Source organism: Eleutherodactylus coqui, chromosome 6 (assembly GCF_035609145.1).
Source record: "Eleutherodactylus coqui strain aEleCoq1 chromosome 6, aEleCoq1.hap1, whole genome shotgun sequence".
NCBI classification, from domain to species: domain Eukaryota; kingdom Metazoa; phylum Chordata; class Amphibia; order Anura; family Eleutherodactylidae; genus Eleutherodactylus; species Eleutherodactylus coqui.
Genome location: NC_089842.1, coordinates 161,696,757 through 161,719,580, shown reverse-complemented (window position 1 = coordinate 161,719,580; position 22,824 = coordinate 161,696,757). Strand labels below are relative to the sequence as shown.

General features: G+C 45.4%; 2 protein-coding genes across 2 annotated transcripts in view; one reads left to right on the top strand and one right to left on the bottom strand.

Moving 5' to 3' along the window:
- The window catches only part of LOC136632859 (heme-binding protein 2-like), a 33,561-nt gene extending 24,473 nt beyond the window's left edge, over positions 1-9,088 (bottom strand). The window contains exon 1 of the mRNA XM_066608096.1: positions 8,662-9,088. Within this exon, the coding sequence (XP_066464193.1) occupies positions 8,662-8,893 (232 nt within the window). The 5' untranslated portion in view covers positions 8,894-9,088. The remainder of the gene's footprint in view (positions 1-8,661) is intronic.
- The window catches only part of FANCM (FA complementation group M), a 133,363-nt gene that overhangs the window by 47,494 nt on the left and 63,045 nt on the right, over positions 1-22,824 (top strand). The window lies entirely within an intron of this gene.

Below are 22,824 nucleotides of genomic sequence, written 5' to 3'. Positions count from 1 at the left end.
GGGTGAAGCTTTTCGTAATTATTGAATGCCAAAATTGGTGTGTATGTCACTGTGTGCCGGTATGACAAGAAGTGAGTGATAGCAATTTCTTTCAGGACTTTAGAATATGTTGGTGCTATATGAGCAACAGTGATGTTAAAGGGGTTTTCCGAGTGACTTTTGTGTTGATGCCCTATCATCTGCTCAGGATCCCGGCTGAACAGTGTGCAGAGATGGCTCTGACCCCTGTCTAGTGGACGGTGCTGGTAACTGCAGGTGCAGAGCTGTCAGTTTTTTTTTTTTTTTCTTCTTTCTTCTTGTTTTTTTAAATGAGGGCTACACCTGCAGTTTCCAGCGCTGACCACTACTCATTGGTTGGCAATATCCATTTTCTCTCTGCACACTGTTTTAGCGCTGACAGTAGGTGCCCGAACAACTGATCAGCAACGGACCTGAGTGGTGGAGCCCAATCAACTTTTGATTACCTGTTCCGAGGATAGGCCATCAATAGAAATAACCTGGAAAATGCCTTAAATGCAATGCTTCAGAAATATCTAAGCCAGCACCGCGTTGTATGACGGTCTTGCATTTCATAAAACTACAAGAAAATTCAGCAGAGACAACCAATTCTGAGACTTGCCCATAGCATGCGTTGACTCTTCAATGCCCCCTACCTATACCAGTAAACTATCCTGTGTATTTGATGATCCAGAATTGTGCCTGAGTAAAGGATTATTTTACAAGTGTAGTCTGTGCATCGTTTCCCTCTCACCCGTATGTCATACATTCCTTGGGGATTCCAATTCCTTGGAGACATTAGATAGAACTATAAGATTTCGCACAGACGTAAGGACAGGATGGCAGTGCATTGTTCACTTTAATACACGGCAAAGAGATTTTCTGTGATTTCCTCAAATCCTCTTATTGTAGCAGCTGGCACATGAAGCAGCTCCTGGGCTGGTAATTCGGGGCCCGAATGGTTTAGGGCTGCAGGATCAACATACAAGGTCACTGAGTGCACAGTGGCATCTCCGAAGTGTGTGATCTGCACTGCATGGCTGCAGGAATGATGGCCACTCAATGAATCGGCAGTGCTACTGCTGCAGAACTCGTGAACTTAACCCTTTCAGGACCAAGGATCATTAAAGCATTTTGGACAAATACAGTTTAAAGTTGATTTTTTTTTTTTTTATTTCCTAGTCCACCAATACTTTTTCTTTCTTTGCCAGACGTTATGGCATTTCTTATAGGATCAAAATGGGATAATCAAAAATATATCATTTGTCCGTGTAAAGATACCTTTTACACGTGACAACTGTTCCCAACGCTTTCATACGGGAGTGATGTTAAAAGATTTAACCCTTTCCAATCAACTGTCTGACGTCTAATGACATTCCGATTGAAAGCTGTACAGCTCTGATGTCGGAAGATGTCCGGCAGGGTATTCTTACTGTAGATTGCTGGCCGCTCTGTTGTCAGGGGCCTCTCCAGCATGTCCCATACCGCAGTACTGGCTCTAGCTAGCAAATGGCGCCATTGTATAATGGCAGAAAGAGAGTGACCCCTAGGAAACCCTGAATCCAAAATTGGATTGCAAAGGGGTTAACTCTTCTTTACACTGAGCGGGAAGTCACTCACTAGTCACTTTTGTTTCAGTGAGCTAAAAGGAAGCGACTAGCAACTACTAAGTGATTTCTTGCTTTGTGTCCGTGGGATGACTATCGATGAAAATCGTTGTTTCAAGGGATTATTTGGGATAATTGGCACATGTAAAGATATATATATATATAATGAAAAACTGACACAATTGGGGGAAAAGAAGCAACTGTAGTGTAGTTGGTACAAACAATCTTCTAATCCTGCGGAGTATAAAGCTACCAGATATGTGCATGTTACTTGGTTACTGATGCCACCATTGGTTATCTCAACAAAGCTCTCCATTAAAGAGGAGGATCGGTCATCAGTAGCTGATCGGCTCAACCTGCCACATGTCTTTGGCATAATTTTAGAAACAAACACATAATTATTTCACTACTTTATCACATTAGTAAAGTCAACTTATTGCCACATGAGCCTGATCCAGAAAATTGCAGTGTTCTATTGACCCTTTCCAATCCACTATCTGACGTCTAAAGACAGTGAATTCTGGGATATTTCTAATGGCCCTTTTACATGAAATAAGAATCTCGCGATGCTCCTTGGCCCAAGCGAACAAGCTGGTAACGTCCTCACCAGCTCGGATAGTCTGTTTTAAACTGCACGATTTTCGTGCATTCAGTGTTTCCCATGCCTATGTAAAACACTGAACGAGAAGTGCACGAGCCGGCGCTGGGTTTATGCCGGCTGTAACAGAATGATGAACGAGAAGTCATTCAATCGTTGGCTTGCATTTAACCTGAACGATTCAATTTTGCCTTTTTTCATACAAGTGATACCTTTATTGGCTAATCAGAAACACTATATTTGCACCTCTTATCAATGACGAACCGAGAGGAAAGCACAACATTAAATGGTGTTACATCCAAGACATTTTACATGTGGTGATAAATCATTATAATACACCACAGTAATAAAACTTTAGGTTTGGGAAGGGTCAAGGGTGATGACTAGGAGTTCAGATATCTGCAGTCACTGATGGCTTTGTGAAGTGACCATGCAATGGGTCATAAATCCAGGTGTTAGATTTATAGAGTTATCACATTTGTATTTTTTTATACAGATTTTTTTTTCCAACATGGTACCACACTTTTTATTTTTTACTGTACATCATGATCCACTGTTGCCTCATGATAGAGACACTTAACTCTGAATATGTACTAGAGCAACTCTATCTAGTGTGTATATACTGGAGACAGTGATTCCAGTTCCTTGCCATTGCCATACAAATTGAATTGGCGGCATACAGGGTACTGTTTATAGCAGCCTGTATTCTGTCTATAGAGCAGCAGATACAAACTGTAAAAAGTTTTTGTGAGGGATTTAGATTTCATATGGTAACTTGGGAATACATAAGGCATTTCTTACAGTGAGGGTGATCAATGAGTGGAACAGGTTACCACGGGAGGTGGTGAGTTGTCCTTCAATTGAAGTGTTCAAACAAAAGCTGGACAAATATCTGTCTGGGATGATTTAGTGATCCTGCATTAAGCAGGGGGTTGGACCAGATGACCCTGGAGGTCCCTTCCAACTCTACCATTCTATGATGACTAGTTAGTGGCATCATGTAGCCCTGTTCGAGTCTGCCAGTCATAGAGAACAGAGGAGCAGCCATAAGACTGCTCATGTATTCTCATTGCCTCCTGATCCCAGTTAGGAGGCAGCTAGAGGAAAATAATTGTGAATGGCGGCTGATGACCTGCTCGCAGTAACTTCCTAAAGTGAGGCAATGTGTGTGCCATTTAATTATTTTTTCTTTTGTCAGCTATTTGTAGCATAGGTGATAAGTGTTAGAGCACTGGTGGACTGCTGGGACACCCATTTAAAAATTGGTTTGGGGGCACCAGAGTCCACCATTGTATGGAGAGGCAGTCAAGCTTGTGCACAGCTACTTTTATACAACGCTGTGGGGAGGCAGCAAAGCGAGCAGAGTTTAATCTGTTAGTATGGCTTTGCTTTCATTACTAGAGGCGTGCTACTGAAATCTCTTCTTTGAAGGCAAGACCATCAGCGTTAAGTACAGAACTCCGAACTAAACCGCTGGCCTACATATACTATCCTGCTGTGGTAGAAAGTCCTTTCCTCCTACATAATAGCCCAGTCATGCAGGAGAAATTACAGGGGGTAACCAGGTGTATAGGGGAATGCGTTCTAGCAAGCAAACGGATGAAATGGTGAACAGGCTGCTGGTTCTCAATATGTTCTAATACCTCATATGTACAGTGTCTTATAATACATATACTACTGCAGGTGGATCAGTATTAGGACAGAAGCTGGCACTAGACATTTCATGCTAGGGTGTATTCATCGTCCACGGTTTTGGCACGATCCCCTTGGAGTTAATTTAGCAGTCTGTACCATAGAGACTGGAGAAGGTTGCCTCATTTTTCATTGGTCTGCTGTAAGGTCCTGATATGGTACATTAAGGAGGGGGTCCCTCACGATCCGATTTTAATTGCAGAATCTGTGATCGCCATCCGCGTAGACTTTCCGCAACTGAAAGCGGTTATTGAAATGCATGTACTTTTGACTTTTCCTTCACACTTGCAGATCCAGATTGCATATTCCGCAAACAGAAGAAAAATCCCAGCATGCTATATTTTGCTGCGTAATCTGCGCAGACTGCCTTTTCAATGGAGGTGGCAGACCCGCAGCCCATACCCATTTAACATTGCGTATGGGCTGCGGCTACCCACGCCATCAACTAGTGATGGCACGGGAAATACAAGTAAACTAAAAACCTGTACTGGGGATGACCGCCTGCATGCCTAGACAGCCATACGGAATTCAGGCTAGTGCCGTATGCCCGGTCACCGCCTGGGTTCATAGTCAGAATTCGCTACGGGCCTCCCGCATGCGGAGTCCTCGCTCGCGTGAGCCGGCCGTAAGGCCCATTTACATGCAACGATTAACGCTCAAAATTCGCTTAAAAGCCATCATTTTCTCGATAATCGTTGTGTGTAAATGCTCCCATCTTTCACTGCTCGGCTAAACAATGATTTTTAGGTGAGCTTAGAATCAATTGTTCAGCTAGAGAAAGGATAACACATGCTGTGTTTTGCTGTCCATGGTGCTGTATTCTCCACGGGAGTGCTGGTTACATTGTATTCTGCTTGCAGCACTGCTGCAGAACAAAAGAGCTGAATGCAGAGAACAAACCACCTGCTGTTCTCTGCATACAGGTTCCGGAGGCTCATTTACATGCAAATTAAGGTAATAAGCTGCTAATGGACAATAGTGTCCATTAGCAGTTTATGCAAAACAATCGCTCAGAATTCTTTAGAATGATTTATCTTTGCGTGTAAACGGCCCTTAAGTCAAGCATTTGCTTTATATGGGCAATTAATCATGGAATATATGACCATGTCTGGTATTGTCCACAAACAACCAATGCCCGGGTGATTTGAGATGGGAGCATGACGAACAGGTCAGTCCTTTCTAAAAGCTGGTGGGGATAGTCGCATTCACTTTTTAGCGATGGGCACCAAAAAAAGCTAGTCTCAATCTGTAATGGCCTTATCTTGACAATTATTACTCCCTGACTAGTTCAAGTAAAATGTGTGAATGAAGACTCCCTTGGATCTCGCATCTAAAGATGGTCCAGTTGGCTGGATGGTCCAGCTGTGGAGAGAGCTTTACATAGATTCCAATGCGCTCATGTATTATACCATTATTTGGGGGTCAGAGAGTGCCTGTAGACTTCTCCGATGCCTGATTCTTAGGGAGCCTACAAGCCAACTCATCATGTTCACTTTTTTTCCTGTTGCATATTTGCAGTGATATTAGCTGCTAAGTTTATAAGCTGCTGATATAGGTTAGCCATTAAAATTACATATTGATTGGCTGATCATCCGATTCATAGGGGAGCCCCTCCCGACTCTACCCTGATAGCAGATGTCAGGAGAGAGGAGCTTGAGACATTTCGATTACACCTGCTTTATTCTTTTGTCCCCTGTAGATGAGCTGCTGCCAAAGATGTCTGGCAGCGACTTTCTTCACCTGCATGCTCCTGTATACTTGGGATAACGCGGCCGTGGTGCACTGTGGATGGTGCTGAGTTGCGGTACCAGCGATATTTGCCCTTCAACAGAATAAAGGGGAAAGCCTTGCTATGGCTATTAGTCAGTGGGAGGTTCGCTTTCAAAAAACAGACCTTGATAGCCCATCCAAAGGAAAAGCAACGAAAGCTCAAGTCTTAGAAAACCCCTGTAAAGGAAGGCTTTGCCTGTACACCTCTTCTGACCTGTTGGCATAATACCTCCCCTGAAGACATCACCTGCGAATAGAACTCCAACACACATGCTAACTTTTGGGGCAGGGACCTTTAAAACTCAGTGTCACGGTCCACTATTTTGAAGGAACAGCAAAATAGAAGCTCAAAAGTGAAAGAAAATTGTTCTCTCAAGAAAAGAAATCATGTAACCCCACGCTCCCTGTAGGCAGCGGTGTCCTTGGCTGCTTCTCTGCTTTGTACTATTCTAGTTTTCTAGTTCTGTTAATGTCTATCATCTCAGTGTAATCTCCTGTAAATCTGGGAAGAGGCTCTAATCTCCTGACATACCGCCATACAGTGCCATTATCATTACAATGCACTCTAAGGAGGGATGGAAATGTTCAGGAGAGAGGCATAAGGCTTCTATTCTACAAGGCAATCGTTTTTAACAAAATCTAGTCCAATAATTATGTGGATCTTGCCTAAAGGGGTATGCAACATTTCACGCTTCAGGGCACTGGTGACTCCAGGGTCTAGTACATTTTCTTGTCACAGGCAGGAGTGGAGACTATTTAAGGACTTCGGCTAAAAGCTCCCTATATCTTGACTTCATAGGCTACTGTGGATGTAATAATATAAAGGGAAGTGAGCGTATTGGGGATAACTGTAGTCCTACTATTGGGCCGGGGAAGAATCCCAACGCGGCTCTGACTGTTGAGTAAACAAGACAGGAGATAAGTGGCTTGATCCTCGTTGCAAGCAACTTTGTTGCCGCTTCTGGTCATAGATGCAGCTTGGAGCAAATAAGCTCTATGATGCAAATCCTTCCTTAATAGACTTAGGTGTGTACTGGCGGATGATGCTCTGCCTTTCTGGGACTGAAGATATTTCAAAGAAGTCAGTGTCTTGTCTTGTATGCTGGAGTAATAATCTGCAAAGTGTGGAAGCTACAACTCCCAGTGTGCCCTTATGGCCGAAGAGCTTTTCAGTGAATGGAAACTTTTTTACTTTACACTCAGACCTTGAAAGCTGGTCTGGTCCTTGTCACACAGTTACAATGTAAGAGCCGAAAATATCAGCCGCACAAATCTCCCTCCTGTTGTGGTTTACTACAGTGTATCAGGGCAGGTAAAATGTATCCGACTGGATTCAATTGGAGCAAACTATTAGCCCTGACAAGTATTCGGCCGGCTTCACATCTGCATTGGAAGCTTCGTCCGGGTCAAAATGCTGCACGCAGCGCTTTTTCTACTGTCCAAAAGCTGGGCAGAAAGCAGACAGACCCAATTATAATCCATGGGGTCTGTCCGATGCTGTTCGGTTCCATCCAGGGATGGAGCAGTTTGGCCGTGGGGATTTCCCTTTCCTGTTCCCCGATCGGAGCAGGAAAGATGAATCCCCAATGCAGGTGTGAAACCACCCTTACTCCTGTACAGGTTTATAGCCGTTGCTTGTATACAGTTGCATTGACTGAAGAAAGTTTTGAAGAGGGGATGAGTTGATACAAAGTATATTAGAAAGTTGCAAAACTTTTCACTACACAGTGATTATATGTATGTAATGTTTTTTTTTGGGGGGGGGGTAGTGATCATGCAAGGCAGTTTTCTGAACTTTCATTGAATCCCATTGAGGAACATTACAGCCTCTCCCCAGCCTTAGATGACTGATAATGGGGAACAATGTACAGATGCCTGATAACAGATAATGCGCAACACATGAAAATTAGGTAAACTTTAGGGTCCTGGTCCGTTTACATGGGCTGATTGTGTGATTAATCTTTAAATCAAGCAAATATGAGCAATTATAGTGCAGTGTGAACGCGTCCAGCGAGCCAAGGGACAATGAGAATTTGCTTGCTTGTTGATCGCATCTATTATACTGACATAAAATATATTGTTCCTCCGTGGGAAATCAAGTGGTGTAAAAACAGAAAATCGTCAAATTGTTTGAAGGTCAGAGTGTGGAGTGAAGGGAAGGAGACAAATGATGCAATAAGCAGTCTCAGAAATGAACATAAATGCATGTGTAAAAGGCGATTGTCCATTCAGTTTAGACTCCTGTGTTCTGCTCTCCTGGTACTGGGGGGGTCGCTTCTCACCCCACAGTAATGTCACTCTGAATGGTATGCTGGCCGAGCATGTGCAGTTAGTGCTCCATTTATTTCAGTGAGGCTGATGGTTATGGCCAACTGGTACCCGGCTCGGCTATTTCGGCAGTCCCATTGAAAAAGAATAGTACATTTGTGTGACCAGCTCTCCCTTCAGTCTCCTCTTCACTGTGTGGGATGCAGTATCCCCGTGGTGAGGAGGATGGGGAACATGGGACTCTCCATTGCTGAGATCGGCCAGGGTCTCAACCGTGAGACCCTACCAATTTAGAAAGTTGTCCCCTGTCCTATGGATAGGGGATAGCTTGAAATTCTGGTACAACCCCTTTTAATGGGAACATTAATTGTTTAGTGCAAAATCCTCCCAGGTACCATCTGTTACAATATTGCAATGCTGCCATTCGGCTATCTACAGCCCTTTTTTACAAGCTATAGAAGTAAGTAGAACTTTTTCCTTCCCCTCTCTACTACTCTGTATGTGCAAGTGTCAGTATTCACTGAAGTTCTGGCATTTTGATCAGGAATTTGGAACCTCAGTATGAACAAAGCTAAACGTACTATCCAGATGGTGTTGAAGTAAGATGAATATAGATGTGCAATTCTGCCCATGTCTAAATTCTGTGGGGAGAGTTTAGAAACGAGAATGTACAGATATTATTACATCCCTTTTGTTAGATATTCAATGATTCTAAGCCATGGTCCTTACCATTTGGCACCTCAACTTGATGTCCTCTTGCCACAGTTTGCCAATAGTTGAGTAGTCGGTCTTGTTCTCCATCTTCCATGGGTTCGGCTTCTTCCTCAATGCTTCCATTGCTGTTATATGCCGAGTCGGAACCCAGCTCATCCGTCATGTTGTCCAAGTCGTCTAAAGTGATCATCCCGGAAGCAGCGGGCTCCTGCACCCCTCCGCTCATCCTACATCCTTCACGTTGCATTTTTGTTTAGCTAGAATCCAGAACTATGCTGGGATCCAGTCTAGAACTTCCGTAGCTTAAAACTTACAATGTTCTATTTGGGAGCCAAAGCGGTGCTCAAGAATACAACCTAACCCCAGAATAATGGTACTACTACTGACTGGGGAAGAACCATCAATTAGACTCTACCAGTCAAAACTCAAAACTTAGTTTACCCAGAATGCAGCAGTGCAGAGCGGCAGAACGAACAGTGGTCAAGGGAAAGTTGTGTGCACTTTTTAGTGGGAAGTAAAGTTGTTGGCACTGCCCTGAACACAAGGACACGGAATACCCTCCCTCCCTGCCTTCCTTCTTCCCGCCCCTGTCACTACCACTACTAGGACTTCAGCAGTGCTGAGTGTTGCTGAGGCTCTCAGCAGCTGCTTTTAAGAGCTGAGCTTCAGAGGAGGCGTGCAGGAAGCCCTTGAGGGAGGGGAGAGACAAATACACAGACACATGCTCGCAGTAAGGTGGGGGCGAGGAGAGCGCTGTCAACTGTACTTTAACTCTGCCTCTACCAGATCATTTTTCATTATTACACCTACCAACGTAGCAGAGCAGACTTTGCCATCGAGACTGCATTGTTTGTGGTTAGCTCTGCAGAAGATAATGTCATTATCACCAGAAGTTGTGCTAAAAGACAAACTTGGCTTTGCTACTAGAACCATTGTAAAATCTGTGTGTCTTTAAGTGTGACTGATTTCTTCTGTCACTGCAGTGCATGGATATAGGAGACACAATGAATAATGCCCCATTTACATGGGAGGACTATCGGCTAAACGATCTGCACGAGCGGGTGACATCACCGCTAGTTGTTGGCGATCATGCAGGGTCTTTAGACTGGCAGATCACCGCTGACTTCTCGCTGACTTCTCACTCAGCGCTTCAAATTTAGTCTACGGGAAACACTGAGCTGGAAGCGTTTAGACGCAGTGAGAAGTGAGCGAAGCAGCGATGATTTTTATGCTGGTTGAAAGTGAGCGACAAACAGTAATTGATGGCTTTGCATTTAGACGTAATGATTATCGCACATTTTGGTTCGTCTGAATGAATTTTGCACGATTATTGTGCCTTGTAAATAGCCCTCAAGGCTAGCGCTACACGATGACTCTGATCATACAGTCCTAGATCAGTGTTGCACTGGCTACGTCATAACTAATGAAAGTATGTGTGGTTGTGCAGAAATCCAACAGGGTTGTATTTTCTGTTGAGTATCGTGGTCACTTGTGGGTCACAACCCAACTACATTCACTTTCATTACTTGCAAAATAGCAATGCAACACTGCGATCTTTGGGCTTGCAATGTGTCATGTGACCAAAGTCGCCATGTGCCAGATGTCTTGCACAGTGCTTTCTTGGTTCATCAGAGGCAACCAAGCGCCTGAGAGCTTCATAGTTCCACCCTTTCCTCTAGGAAGAGTACATGCCACAGATAGAAAAATAACTTATGAAAAATGTAACTTCACAATAGTGGTTTAGTGGGGGGCCTGACAGCAGGAGACAGGACCCTCAGAAAATATTTATGTCAGTACAGATTACTGATAATGTAATCATTTTTCCATACAGTAGAACTCTGGGGGAAATCACCCTAAGGCTCTGTTGTAGGCATAAGGCCTCCCTCACACAGGCGTTTGCATTTTTATGCGTTGGCATGCATTTTGACAGCCGTTCCAGCATTGCGGAAAATGCAGCCGAGGAAGCTGGAAACTTTTTTTTTCAGACTTGCTGGCATAGCAACCTGCGTTTAACGCTATAAAAACGCAGTACAAACTTGTGCCGTGCTTTTAGCAGTGCTGAAAACGCATCCCATACACAGCTGAAAAAAAGGACAAGAATAGAACATGCAACGCTTTCAGCATTGTGTGAACAGCCCCATTGAGATGAGTGGGAGCGTTGTACAGCGTTTAGCGCAACACTAAACGCTGTACAAAAACGCATGTGTAAGGGAGGCCTACGGGGGTACACTGTTACGCCTAGAACAGGTCCTCAGGGGTGGAGCATGACTCCTATCTTTTGTCATGCTCCTCCCTTTCAGGCTAGGCACTTAGCAGAAGTCTATACTTATAAGTCTATACTCGCACGTTGCGCTTGATCAAAAACTATGGCAAATTGCTGTAAAAGTACATGCAAGTTTTTTTGCATCTTCGATGCAGTTTTTAAAAAAAACAAACTGTATCTCAACTGTACCACTTGAATACAATTTAACGCAATGCATTAGCTTTTCCTGGAGGGCTCTTATTTCAATATTCCTTTGCAGTTTCTTAAGTGCAAAGTTCCCAGCCAAATCTAGGGCCACATCGTGATATTGAACTGGTTCCAAGGGCCACAATTAAACTTCTTGTTTTGGGACAGAATTTTGTCCCAGGACAGGACAGGGTGGTAGTTAGATTATCCCTTTTTAATTGTTCTTCTGTGTTGTGTTGTCCCTCTGATCCACTGGTTCCAGGTCCTACTTTGGCAATCCAAGATGGCCACCGCAATATTACCCCCCAGCAGTAATAATAGTGACACCCCCCCCCAGAGCAGCCCCCCCCCAGCAGTAATAATAGTGACACCCCCCCCCCAGAGCAGCCCCCCCCAGCAGTAATAATAGTGACCCCCCCCCCCAAGAGCAGCCCCCCCCCCAGCAGTAATAAGTGACACCCCCCCCCAGAGCAGCCCCCCCAGCAGTAAGTGACACCCCCCAGAGCAGCCCCCCAGCAGTAATAATAGTGACACCCCCAGCAGTAATAATAGTGACACCCCCCAGAGCAGCCCCCCCAGCAGTAATAATAGTGACACCCCCCAGAGCAGCCCCCCCAGCAGTAATAATAGTGACACCCCCAGAACAGCCCCCCAGCAGTAATAAGTGACACCCCCAGAACAGCCCCCCAGCAGTAATAATAGTGACACCCCCAGAACAGCCCCCCAGCAGTAATAATAGTGACCACCCCCAGAACAGCCCCCCAGCAGTAATAATAGTGACCACCCCCAGAACAGCCCCCCCAGCAGTAATAATAGTGACACCCCCCCCCCAGAGCAGCCCCCAAGCAGTAATAATAGTGCCCCCCCCCCCTCCAGCGGTCCCCCCCCAGCAGTAATAATGCACTCCCCTTGAGACCCACATACTTACCCCTCCTCCCCGTGGAAGCGCAGCTCCTCTTCTGTCTGATCGCTGGTGCACACTGACGTCACACTGATGCCTCCTCCCCCTGCTCTCGTGGAACCAAGTAGGAGACGTCGGTGAACGGGGGAGAAGGATCCCGGCTGCACACTGACGTCAGTGTGGGCCAGGATCAGCACAGATAGCAGCGCTGATGGCAGTGCACTGATGACTGAATGCCGACAGGGGAGCCGCTACCCCTGCAGGCATTCACTAATGTAGTGAGCGGTCGATGGTGACGTGTGCCAGCAGGGAGGGCTCTGAGTGCCGCCTCTGGCACGCGTGCTATAGGTTCGCCACAACTGCTCTAGATCAACAAGGGAGGGTGGAAATAGGCTGAGCTGGATAGCATTCAATGTTACAATGTCAATTGGATTTTGATTGAGGACACCGGTTGGGAGGCATAGTTTAGAGAAGGCTGATAGGAAAGGTCAAGGAGTAATAGTTCATTTACACAGGAAGAATTGTCGGGCAAACCATGTCCGCCAGCTCATCCCAGTGATGCTTGCGTCTGTGCTATTATACAGGATAGAGTATTGCTGGCATCGCGGCGAAGTGGATCGGGGAGCGTTCTTCCGCCACTGCTGCCATTCACAGTAAACAGACAGTCCTTCAGAACTAACAACTGCTGTTTACTCTGAACAGCTCACCATTCAGTTTTCTGCATGAATTTACATGGGCCGACTTATCGTTCAAATTCCGGCGGGAATGATTCTGAATGATGCATCCCATGTAAAAGGGCCATTAGGCGATGTGCGAGGGTAGGGAGATATAAATTCAATTCTACGCGTGCTTTAGAGATTTCCAGAAAAAGATCAAGGGACAGGTTGGGTAGTAAGGAGAAATAGCCTCCTTTTTCCTTTTTAATTCGGATACCCATAACGCTTTTGCTTTAGAGCCCAACTGAATGTTTCCCCTCCACTACCTCCTTTATATATGTTGATTCTTTGAGGAGGGACTGATTCAGTGGCCAGTGTTCCGTAGCGGGGTAATTAACAAGCTCTACAAATGAAATCCAATATGGGGAATAGTCAGACCAAAGGGAAACAAATTTAATCTTAACGTAAACCAGGCTAAAATTCCTGTTTTGATTAAAAACCCTGATCAATTCTTGTGTACACATTATGTGCCACCGAATAGAATGTAAAATCTCAAACTGTAGGGTGATCATTCCGCCATATGTCCACGAGGTTGAAACTGTCTGGATAAAGAGGGGGTATAAGCTTAGATACATCATAATTGCATCTGTCAATTGAAATGTCCAGAGCTATATTGTCCCCTCCTACTAACACCGGGCCCTCAAACCACAGGAGCCATGTAGTCAATAGATCTTGCAAGAAGGAAATCTGCCTAGAGTAAGGGCTCATTTACACGTAACGATTATCGCTCAGAATTCGTTCAAACGAGTGAAAGTAAGCGATAATCGTTACGTGTAAACGCAAAGCTATTGCGGACTATTTGTTCACTTATCGTTTATCTGTGAGTTTCAGCCTGCACAAGAATAGTCGTTCGTTCGCTTGTTGTTGGGTTTAAACTGCATTTGTCCAGTCTTTCAAATGACTTGAGGGGAGGGGTGATTGTTTGCCCAGCTAGACACAATGACTCTTGTGGCAGTAGACAGTGCATTTTTTTCGCACTAATTAAAAACCTCCTGCCTAGAGATTCTTCACATGTACACCCGCCCACCTGAGCAAACATATACAGTGTTTATATAGCTAATGAGGGAAATGGTGAGGATTTCAAACGATTATCTTTACATGTAAACGCTTAACATTTGGATGCAAAAAAGTAGTTAATTTGTTCGTTCAAACAACAATTGTTGCGTGTAAATGGGGCTTTAGGGGCATATAAGTTAATACGAGTAGTTGGGGATCCGTTTAATGCGCCAGAAATTAATATGAACCAACTCTGAGTCTGGATAGATCTCTTGTGGAGAGAAGGGTGTTTGCCTGGAGACCCACACCCCTCCTCTCGTGTGCTGAAGCCACAATATGTTGGTTAAAGGGGTTGTCCCGCGCCGAAACGGGGTTTTTTCTTTTTCAATAGCCCCCCCGTTCGGCGCGAGACAAACCCGATGCAGGAGTAAAAAAAAAAAAACGGCCAGTACTTACCCGAATCCCCGCGCTCCGGCGACTTCTTACTTACCTAAGTAAGATGGTTGCCGGGATCTTCACCCGCGGTGCACCGTGCGGTCCATTGCCGATTCCAGCCTCCTGATTGGCTGGAATCGGCACACGTGACGGGGCGGAGCTACGAGGAGCCGCTCTCCGGCACGAGCGGCCCCATTCAGAAAGGAAGAAGACCGGACTGCGCAAGCGCGTCTAATCGGGCGATTAGACGCTGAAAATTAGACGGCACCATGGAGACCAGGACGCCAGCAAGGGAACAGGTAAGTGAATAACTTCTGTATGGCTCATAATTAATGCACAATGTACATTACAAAGTGCATTAATATGGCCATACAGAAGTGTATACCCCCACTTTGTTTCGCGGGACAACCCCTTTAAGTTCGGTGGAAGAAAGCCGGGATGGAGTAAGAGAAAAAATGCATGTTAAGAAAATTGTAGATCACTATATCAGTTAATTGCTTTTGCTATTGGATTGTAGATTAGAAAGATATAGCATCCTGCTAGTATAAGTAGTGAAGGGGTTAAATGTTACCATTTCTATATACCAGTGAGTGGTACTGGGTAAGACAAAAGATAAGATAGTCCCTCAGACTCCCTCCCTTGGATTCCTTCCTGATTAAATAATAACTGTTTCTTTGTAGTTACACCTTTAAAAGGTGTAACTAATATTAATCATTTTGGTTTTAGCCTATCATGTATTCCTTTTAGTTTTGGAGGTATATACATTTCCTGTGATGTCATTTATGATATATAAACAACTTTAAATACATTAGAAATCATTTGATATCGCAACAGACTGGTGTGATTTGTATTTCTCCTAAGGGTCCATGCTTCTACACGAGATCTGAGATTGTCTTCTCCTTGGTAAACATAGAAATTCTCCTAAGGCCCCCTGCACACGGGCGGAAATTCTGCGGCGGGATTAGAAAACGCAATCCTAGACAGACGGCCGTGATTTGTCCGCATGAAATCACACGTGGAAAGCCTATCGCGGCATGTTCTATTTCTGTGCAGGTCTCGCAGAGGCATGCACAGAAATGTCAGTGGTGACGGGCCAGCTCCGCTCTGCGCATGCGCCAGTAGCCAGCGCATAGCAGAGAATGAAGACGCCGGGAGCGGGTGAGCCGCAGGACTCTGCAGGGGCACGGGTCCGCATCCCGCTGTGAGATGGAGGTGGCCTTACAGTGCGTCTCATGGAGGAAATCCACATCAGCATAAGGTTTCTGATAGTATTCAAAGGCCTTCTGTCTCTTGATAGGGCAGTTAAAGCCCTGGACATTATTGTAAATAAGGGACACCTATTTAATTGCCACGTTGAAATGAGTAATTCGGTAGCAGTTTTAAGCTTAACCCCTTAACGACCAGCCCATAGTGTTTTTTAACGTCCTGCCCAAGTGGGCTTTATTCTCTGAGGACGTAAAAACATGCGTCCTACAGAGAATAAAGCCCTGTGGGCACTGGACGTGATAGCTCCATGCTGTCGGTGCCCGTAGGTAGCCGACAGCATGGAGCTGTCATCTCGGGCTGCGGGGACCGGCATTGCGATCAGCGCTATTCATCAGGGCAGCAGAAATTACTCACCCACCTTCTCCGGGGTCTTCTGCTGTGACAGAGTCCTCCCGGACCCACCGCCGCTCTGCTGCGCATGCACGCCAGACGCGCATGCGCAGAAGCCCGGGTGCCCCTGGCAAATTCAAGATCTCCTGGCTCCCGGCTCCTGAAGGTAGCCGGGAACCAGGAGAGGTTACCGGTGAGCGGTCCCTGGCCCCGTGATCGCCGCTATCCATGAAAACGTTTACAAAAGTTAAAAAAAAAGTACAAGTTTCACCTCCCCTCATGGATCCGATCCATGAGGGGAGGTGAAAATACTCACCTCAAGTCGGCCGATGTCCCCGGTGTTCCGGGAGCCGAAGTCCCCCTCTGCGCATGCGCGCCCGATGATTGACATCGGGCGCGTGCACAGAGGGGCTCGAGCCCCGGGAAATTCAAAATCCCTCTGCTCCTGGCTGCCATATGTAGCCAGGAGCAGAGAGCTTATACCGGGGACATGATCACCTGTTACCCAATGGATAACAGTGATCATGTAAAGTAAAAAAAAAAGTGTAAAAAAGGATAAAAAGCGTATGTTTCATCTCCCCTCACGGATCATATCCGTGAGATGATCCGTGAGGGAGGATGAAAGTACGTACATAAGGCCCCCGGATTTATCCGAGGACCTTACCCCAGCTTCTGCGCACACGCCCGTCGCAAAATGGCGGACGCATGCACAAAAGCTGTGGATTGCCAGGATAATTAATATTCTCCCTGCTCCTGGCTACAAAATGTAGCCAAGAGCCTGGAGATGTCACGGGGGGCCGCGGTGAGCCGTTCCTGGTCACGTGTTCGCCATTATCCAATGGATAATGGCGGTCACGTAAAAGTTAAAAAAAAAATTGAAGTTTCATCTCCCCTCACCGATGCGATCGGTGAGAGGAGATGAAACTTTTTACCGGAGGCCTCCGTATTTGCACCCCAACGCGATCCTCTTCCGTGAACTTACCCGGATTCTGCACATGCGACCGCCGGCAAAATGCCGGACACATGCGCAGGAGTCGGGGAGCCCAGGAAACTTTAAATCTCCTTGCTCTCAGCGACCAACGGTCGCCGAGAGCCTGAAGCAGTGACGGGTGGCCTCATTGAGTGGTCCCCAGTCACCTAATAAAAAAGTAGCGATCTAACATAGGTCAGTCTCACATGACTGGATAGGAATAACGGATTCCGCATGCGTCTGATCCGCGGTATTAGGCAGATCAATCGCATTGGATTACACAATTCCGCTCACATTAGTGGGTTGGAATTGTGTAATCCACTCGCAGAAAAGAGAACGCAGCAGGTTCTATTTTACCGCGGATATCTGCAACATAGAGCCTATTGTGCTCCATGGTCGTGGATATACCCGCTGCCCATACGCAACTACGTTGTATACGAGCTGCGGGTACCCGCGTCATCGCTAAGCGACGGTGCGGGAAATACAAACAAACAAACAAAAATTTGTACTGCGCATGACCGCCTGTGTGAGTAGGCAGTTATGCGCAGTACATTACGCGGCCGTACGCAGGGTCACAGCCGGCTCACAGATGGGATCTGCTGCAGGCCTCCGCAAGCGGATTCCTCCTACGGCTGCGTGAGCCCGGCGTTATTCAGACCGCTACCTGTAATACGGATTTTACAAGAAGCCCCGGGAACGCTTGCATTCCTGCAGTTACAGGAGCAGCTTGTTAAGCGCCTTCTGTGCGAGACCTCCGCAAGCTTACGAAGACTCACGAAATGCTACTTTTTACACCCCATACCCGCCACTGAGGTCAAGAAATGACCCCCAAAAAGCATGAGAGGAGGGGGGGATACCCGTTTTATTGCCCCATATGCCCATTCCAACCAGCCTCCGTAATTACCCCTGTCTTCGGAAATACCACACAGTTCATATTATTACTTTTATCTAAGATTTGGATTAAGCCGAAAAGGAAGCAGAGTGTGTGTAGGGTGGGGGAGGGGGGGGATATTTTTAGGGAGTCAATTTTTATTCCGTACAAATCAGCAATGGGGCCTTGAATTTATTCAGTTGTGCCCTGCAATCCAACGGGTGTTCCCTCCATTATAGGCCTTGCCATGGGCCCTGTAAGTAGATTAGGGCCACAATGGGTATGTTTCTGAACTCGGGACAAACAGGGGTATCCATTTTGGGGTGAACGTATTCATTCCTATGTACACTGTACAAAATAGAACTGTTTTTAAATTAACAAAATTGACAAAAAATTTTCTCCTTCTGCTTTGCTTAGATTCCTTCAAATACTTTGGGGTCAAAATACGCAGTACACCCCTAGATGAATTCGTTAAGGGGTCTAGTTCTCAAAATGGGGTCATTTGAGGGGGGTTCCTTATCGGTTTAGCCGCTCAATGGCTCTACAAGTGGGCAATGGGGCCTGGAATTTATTCAGTTGTACCGTGAAATCCAACGGGTGTTCCTTTCATTATAGGCCTAGCCATGTGTCCTGTAAGTAGATTAGGGCCACAATGGGTATGTTTCTGAACACAGGACAAACAGGGGTATCCATTTTGGGGTGAAAGTCTTCATTTATATGTGTGCTGTACAAAAAAAAACCTGTTTTTAAATTTGATGCAATTGCCCAAAACATTAAAATCGTAATTTTTTCCTACTGCTTTGCTTAGATCTATTCAAAAACTGTAGGGTTGAAATACACAATACACCCCTAGATGAACGCGTTAAGGGGTCTAGTGTTCAAAATGAGGTCATTTGTGGGGGTTCTCTATTGTTTTGGGCGCTCAAGAACTCTACATGTGGGCAATGGAGCCTAAAAGGACTTCAAGCAAAATTTATGTTCTAAAAGCCACCGACTGCTGCTTTCATTTTGGGCCCTGTTGTGCATCCAGATATAAGATAAGGGCCACAATGGGTATGTTTCTAAAAAAAAACACAAACAGGGGTATCCATTTTGGGGTGCAAGTCTTCATTCACATGTCTGCTGTACAAAAAAAGCTGTTTTAAAAGTGACTGAATTGCCAAAAAAATGAAAATCACAATTTTTTCCTTTTGCTTTGCTTGAATTAATTCAAAAACTGTGGCATCAAAATAGGTAGTACACTCCTAGATAAATTCGTTAAGGGGTCTAGTTTTCAAAATGGGGTCACTTGTGGGGGTTTTCTATGGTTTTGGGCGCTCAAGAACTCTACATGTGTGCTATGGGGCCTAAAAGGACTTCAAGCAAAATCTATGTTCTGAAAGTCACCGATTACTCCATTCATTTTGGGCCCCGTTGTGCATCCAGACAGAGGATTAGGGCCACAATGGGTATGTTTCTGAGCACAGGACAAACGGGTATCCATTTTGGGGTGCAAGTCTTCATTTATATGTGTGCTGTACAAAAAAAGCTGTTTTTAAAATGACAGAATTGCCCCAAAAAACGAAAATCACAATTTTTCCTTTTGCTTTGCTTGAATTCATTCAAAAACTGTGGGGTCAAAATGGGCAGTACACCCCTAGATAAATTTGTTAAGGGGTGTAGTTTTCAAAATGGGGTCATTTGTGGGGGTTTTCTATGGTTTTGGGCGCTCAAGAACTCTACATGTGTGCTATGGGGCCTAAAACGCCTTCAAGCAAAATTTCTGTTCTGAAAGACACTGACTACTCCTTTCATTTTGGGCCCCGTTGTGCACTCAGATATAAGATTAGGGCCACATTGGGTATATTGTTGAACACAGGACAAACAGGGGGATCCATTTTGGGGTGTAAATCCTCATTTTCATGTAAACTAGAGAAAAAAATATGTCTTTAAAATGACTTTTTTAAAAATATGACATTTTAATTTTTCTCCTCTAAATTGAATTAATTCCTGAAAAAAAACTGTGGGGTCAAAATACTCATGACACCCCTCAGTGAATACACTAAGGGGTGTAGTTTTTAAAATAGGGTCGTTTGTGGGGGTATCTATTATTCTGACACCTATGAGCCTTTGCTATCTTGGCTTGGTGCAGGAAAATAAAGTGTTCCTCAAAATGCTGAAAAGTAATGTTAAATTTGTACGTCTCCTAAATGGTTAAAAAAAGACACGAAAGTTTTTCAAATGTGCATCCAGGATAAAGTAAATAGATGGAAATATATATCTTAGCAAAAGTTTGTACAGTATGCTTGCACATATTTGATATCTTACAATTGAAAATGTGAAAAAACGATATTTTTTTCAAAATTTTCCCAATATTGGCACTTTTAATAAATATACACAAATTATATCGGACTATTTTCACCACCTAAATGAAGTACAACATGTGGCGAAAAAACAATGTCAGAATCACTTGGATATGCAAAACCTTTATGGAGTTATTCTATGTTAAAGTACACATGTCAGATTTCCAAAATTTGGCCTGGTCATTAAGGCGCAAACAGGCTTGGTCACTAAGGGGTTAAAGGCAGAGAATTAAAATAAGAGCGCCCTGTAATCTTCCTTAGGAACAGACCCATCCTTGTACCCATTCAGGGGGAGATTGGGGAAGAGGACAGAAGGAGCAAGACAAGATAAAAGAAAAACAAATCGAACAGATAAATAGGAGGATAATGCCCCAAATGCAATATTACATAAGTAACGTTAGATTGGCAGGAGAGAGAGAAAACTTCCACTGGTTCATCTGGGTGCTGGTAGCACATAGGTCATCAATATTCTCCAATTATGAAAATGTATAAACCGTTGAAGGGGTTCTGACATGAAAAAAAAAAAAAAATTTACTCACCTTGCCTGGCCAGGACCGATCGCCAGGCATGTCCCCTCCATCTGGCATCTTCATCTGCGGCTTGTAGAAGCAGAGCAGGAGCGGTCAAAATGACCGCTTCCTGCTCTGCTCCATCCGTCAGCCACTTCCGAGGTGAACGGACGGGCCGCCCACAGCAAGCACGTCACAAGCAGTGCTTGCTGTGGGCGCCCCGTCCATCCTGGCTGAACTCGGAGATTCTGCGCGTGCGCAGTGGAGACTTGGCCCGTCCTGACTACTGTCAGAGGGCACCTCTCCACTGCGCATGCGCACAATCCCGGTATTATTGAGAGAGGGGCCGGGGTGACAGACACTGTTATTGGCCGGCCGCATAGTGCAGAAGAGCACGGCGGCGGCCTTCCTCCCTCCACCTCTGCGGAATTTCCCGGCGGCGGCGGAGAAGCGCACTCAAGCTCTCACTGGAGGACCAGCCGCCAGGAATCTGACAGTGCCGGCGGAGGAGCGCAAGCGTGGAGCTGGCAGCGGGAGAGCAACAGCAATAGAGCAGAAGCGTGGGGCAGCGGCCAACAGGAAGCTGAGAGTTCGGGCGGCATCTGTAAGCAGGGGACCTTACGGTAAGCCTTACATTACTTTGTTGCATTACACTATCCCATTGTAATGCTGCCATGTTACAGCGCTAGCATGGCAGCATTTTTGCAGGACCTTGGTGCAGGAAGAAGAGAGCCTGCTGGGAGATGACCTCCCCGATGACAACAACAGAACACAAGGTAAGAATTAGGTAAGTATCATGTTTTTATGTTTTAACAGCCAAAAATCGTGGGTTCCGTCTGTCCATTAGGCAGACCAGGGAACAACGGCTGTTAAAGCATACATTTTTTTTTTATGTCAGAACCCCTTTAACTTAATAGAAAAATTATTATAAGGCCTCATGTCCACGGGGTTAAAATCCTCAGCGTTTCTCCCGCACGTGAATCCGCGCCCCATAGGGATGCATTGGACACCCGTAGGTAGTTAAATACCTGCGGATGTCATTTTTCCCGTCAGGTGCGGATCTGCGTGCGGGAAAAAATCCGGACATGCTCCAGTTTAGTGGGAGTCTCCCGCGGGGACTGCTCCCGCAGGCTTCAATTGAAGCTTATGAAAGCCGTCCGGATCCGCGGGAGACCCGTACCAGAATTAAAACTCGCCTGCTCCGGACGATGTGGTTCTTCCCTTCTTCGCGGCCGGATCTGCTATAGCATTCTGCTATTCTTCTCTGCAGATCCTCTCAAGCTTTAGGTTGGATGAACATCTTCTGGGGACAACTATTTTCAGGTCTCTCCAGAAATGTTTGTTTGGGTTCAAGTCATTGCTCTGGCTGTGCCACTTTAGGGCATTTACAGGGTTGTCCCTAAGCCCCCTGTGTTGTTTTTGCTGTGTGCATAGGGTCATAGCCTTATTGGAAGGTGAACCTTCTGCCCAGTCTGAGGTCCGTTGTGCTCTGAATCAGGTTTTCATTTAAAATATCGCTGTACTTTGCTGCATTCAACTTTCCATAAACCTGACCAGTCTGTCTCAGCTGCTGAAAAACACGCCCACAATCTTGGTTTCATCAGACCAGACAATCTCGTTTCTCACAGTCAGAGTCCTCTAGGTGCTTTTTGGTAAACTCCAGGAAGGCTTTCATGCGTTTTGCTAAGGAGAAGTTTCTTTCTGGCCCCTCTGCCATAATGCCCAGATTGGTGGAGGCTGCAAGGAAGGTTGACCTTCTGGAAGTTTCTCCCATCTGCACACTGGATCTTTGGAGCTCAGCTAGAGTGACCATTGGGTACTTGATCGCCTTTGTTACCAAAGCCCTTCTCCCTAACTACATAGCTTGGTGGGTCAACAGCTCTAGGAAGAGTCCTAGCTGTTCCAAACTTCTTCCATTTAAGAATTATGGAGGCCACTGTGTTCTTGGGAACTTTCAGTGGAGCAGATTTTTTTTGTATCCTTCTCTAGATTTGTTCCTCCTAACAATCCTATCTCCTGAGCTCTGTTGGCAGTTCTTTCTTCCTCATGGCTTGGTTTTGTCTCTTATATGCATTGTGAGCTGTGAGACCTTATATAGACAGCGGGTGTCTTTTTTTAAAATTATGTACAATCAACTAAATTGACCACAAGTGACTCTGATCTAGGTGTAGAAACATCTCAAAGAGGATTAAGAGAAATGAGTGGTCCACAGAGCTGAACTTCATGTGTCTTACCAAAGGGTCTGTGCTGTGCTTTTTTCATAACTCCCATTGACTTTTATGGGATTTATGGAAACTGCATAGCTCAGCTGTTTTGGTCATCGCAGTTACATAAGGAAAATTAAGCATTACAGCGTTGCCATTGCAGTCAATAATTACGCTGTGTAATGCAAG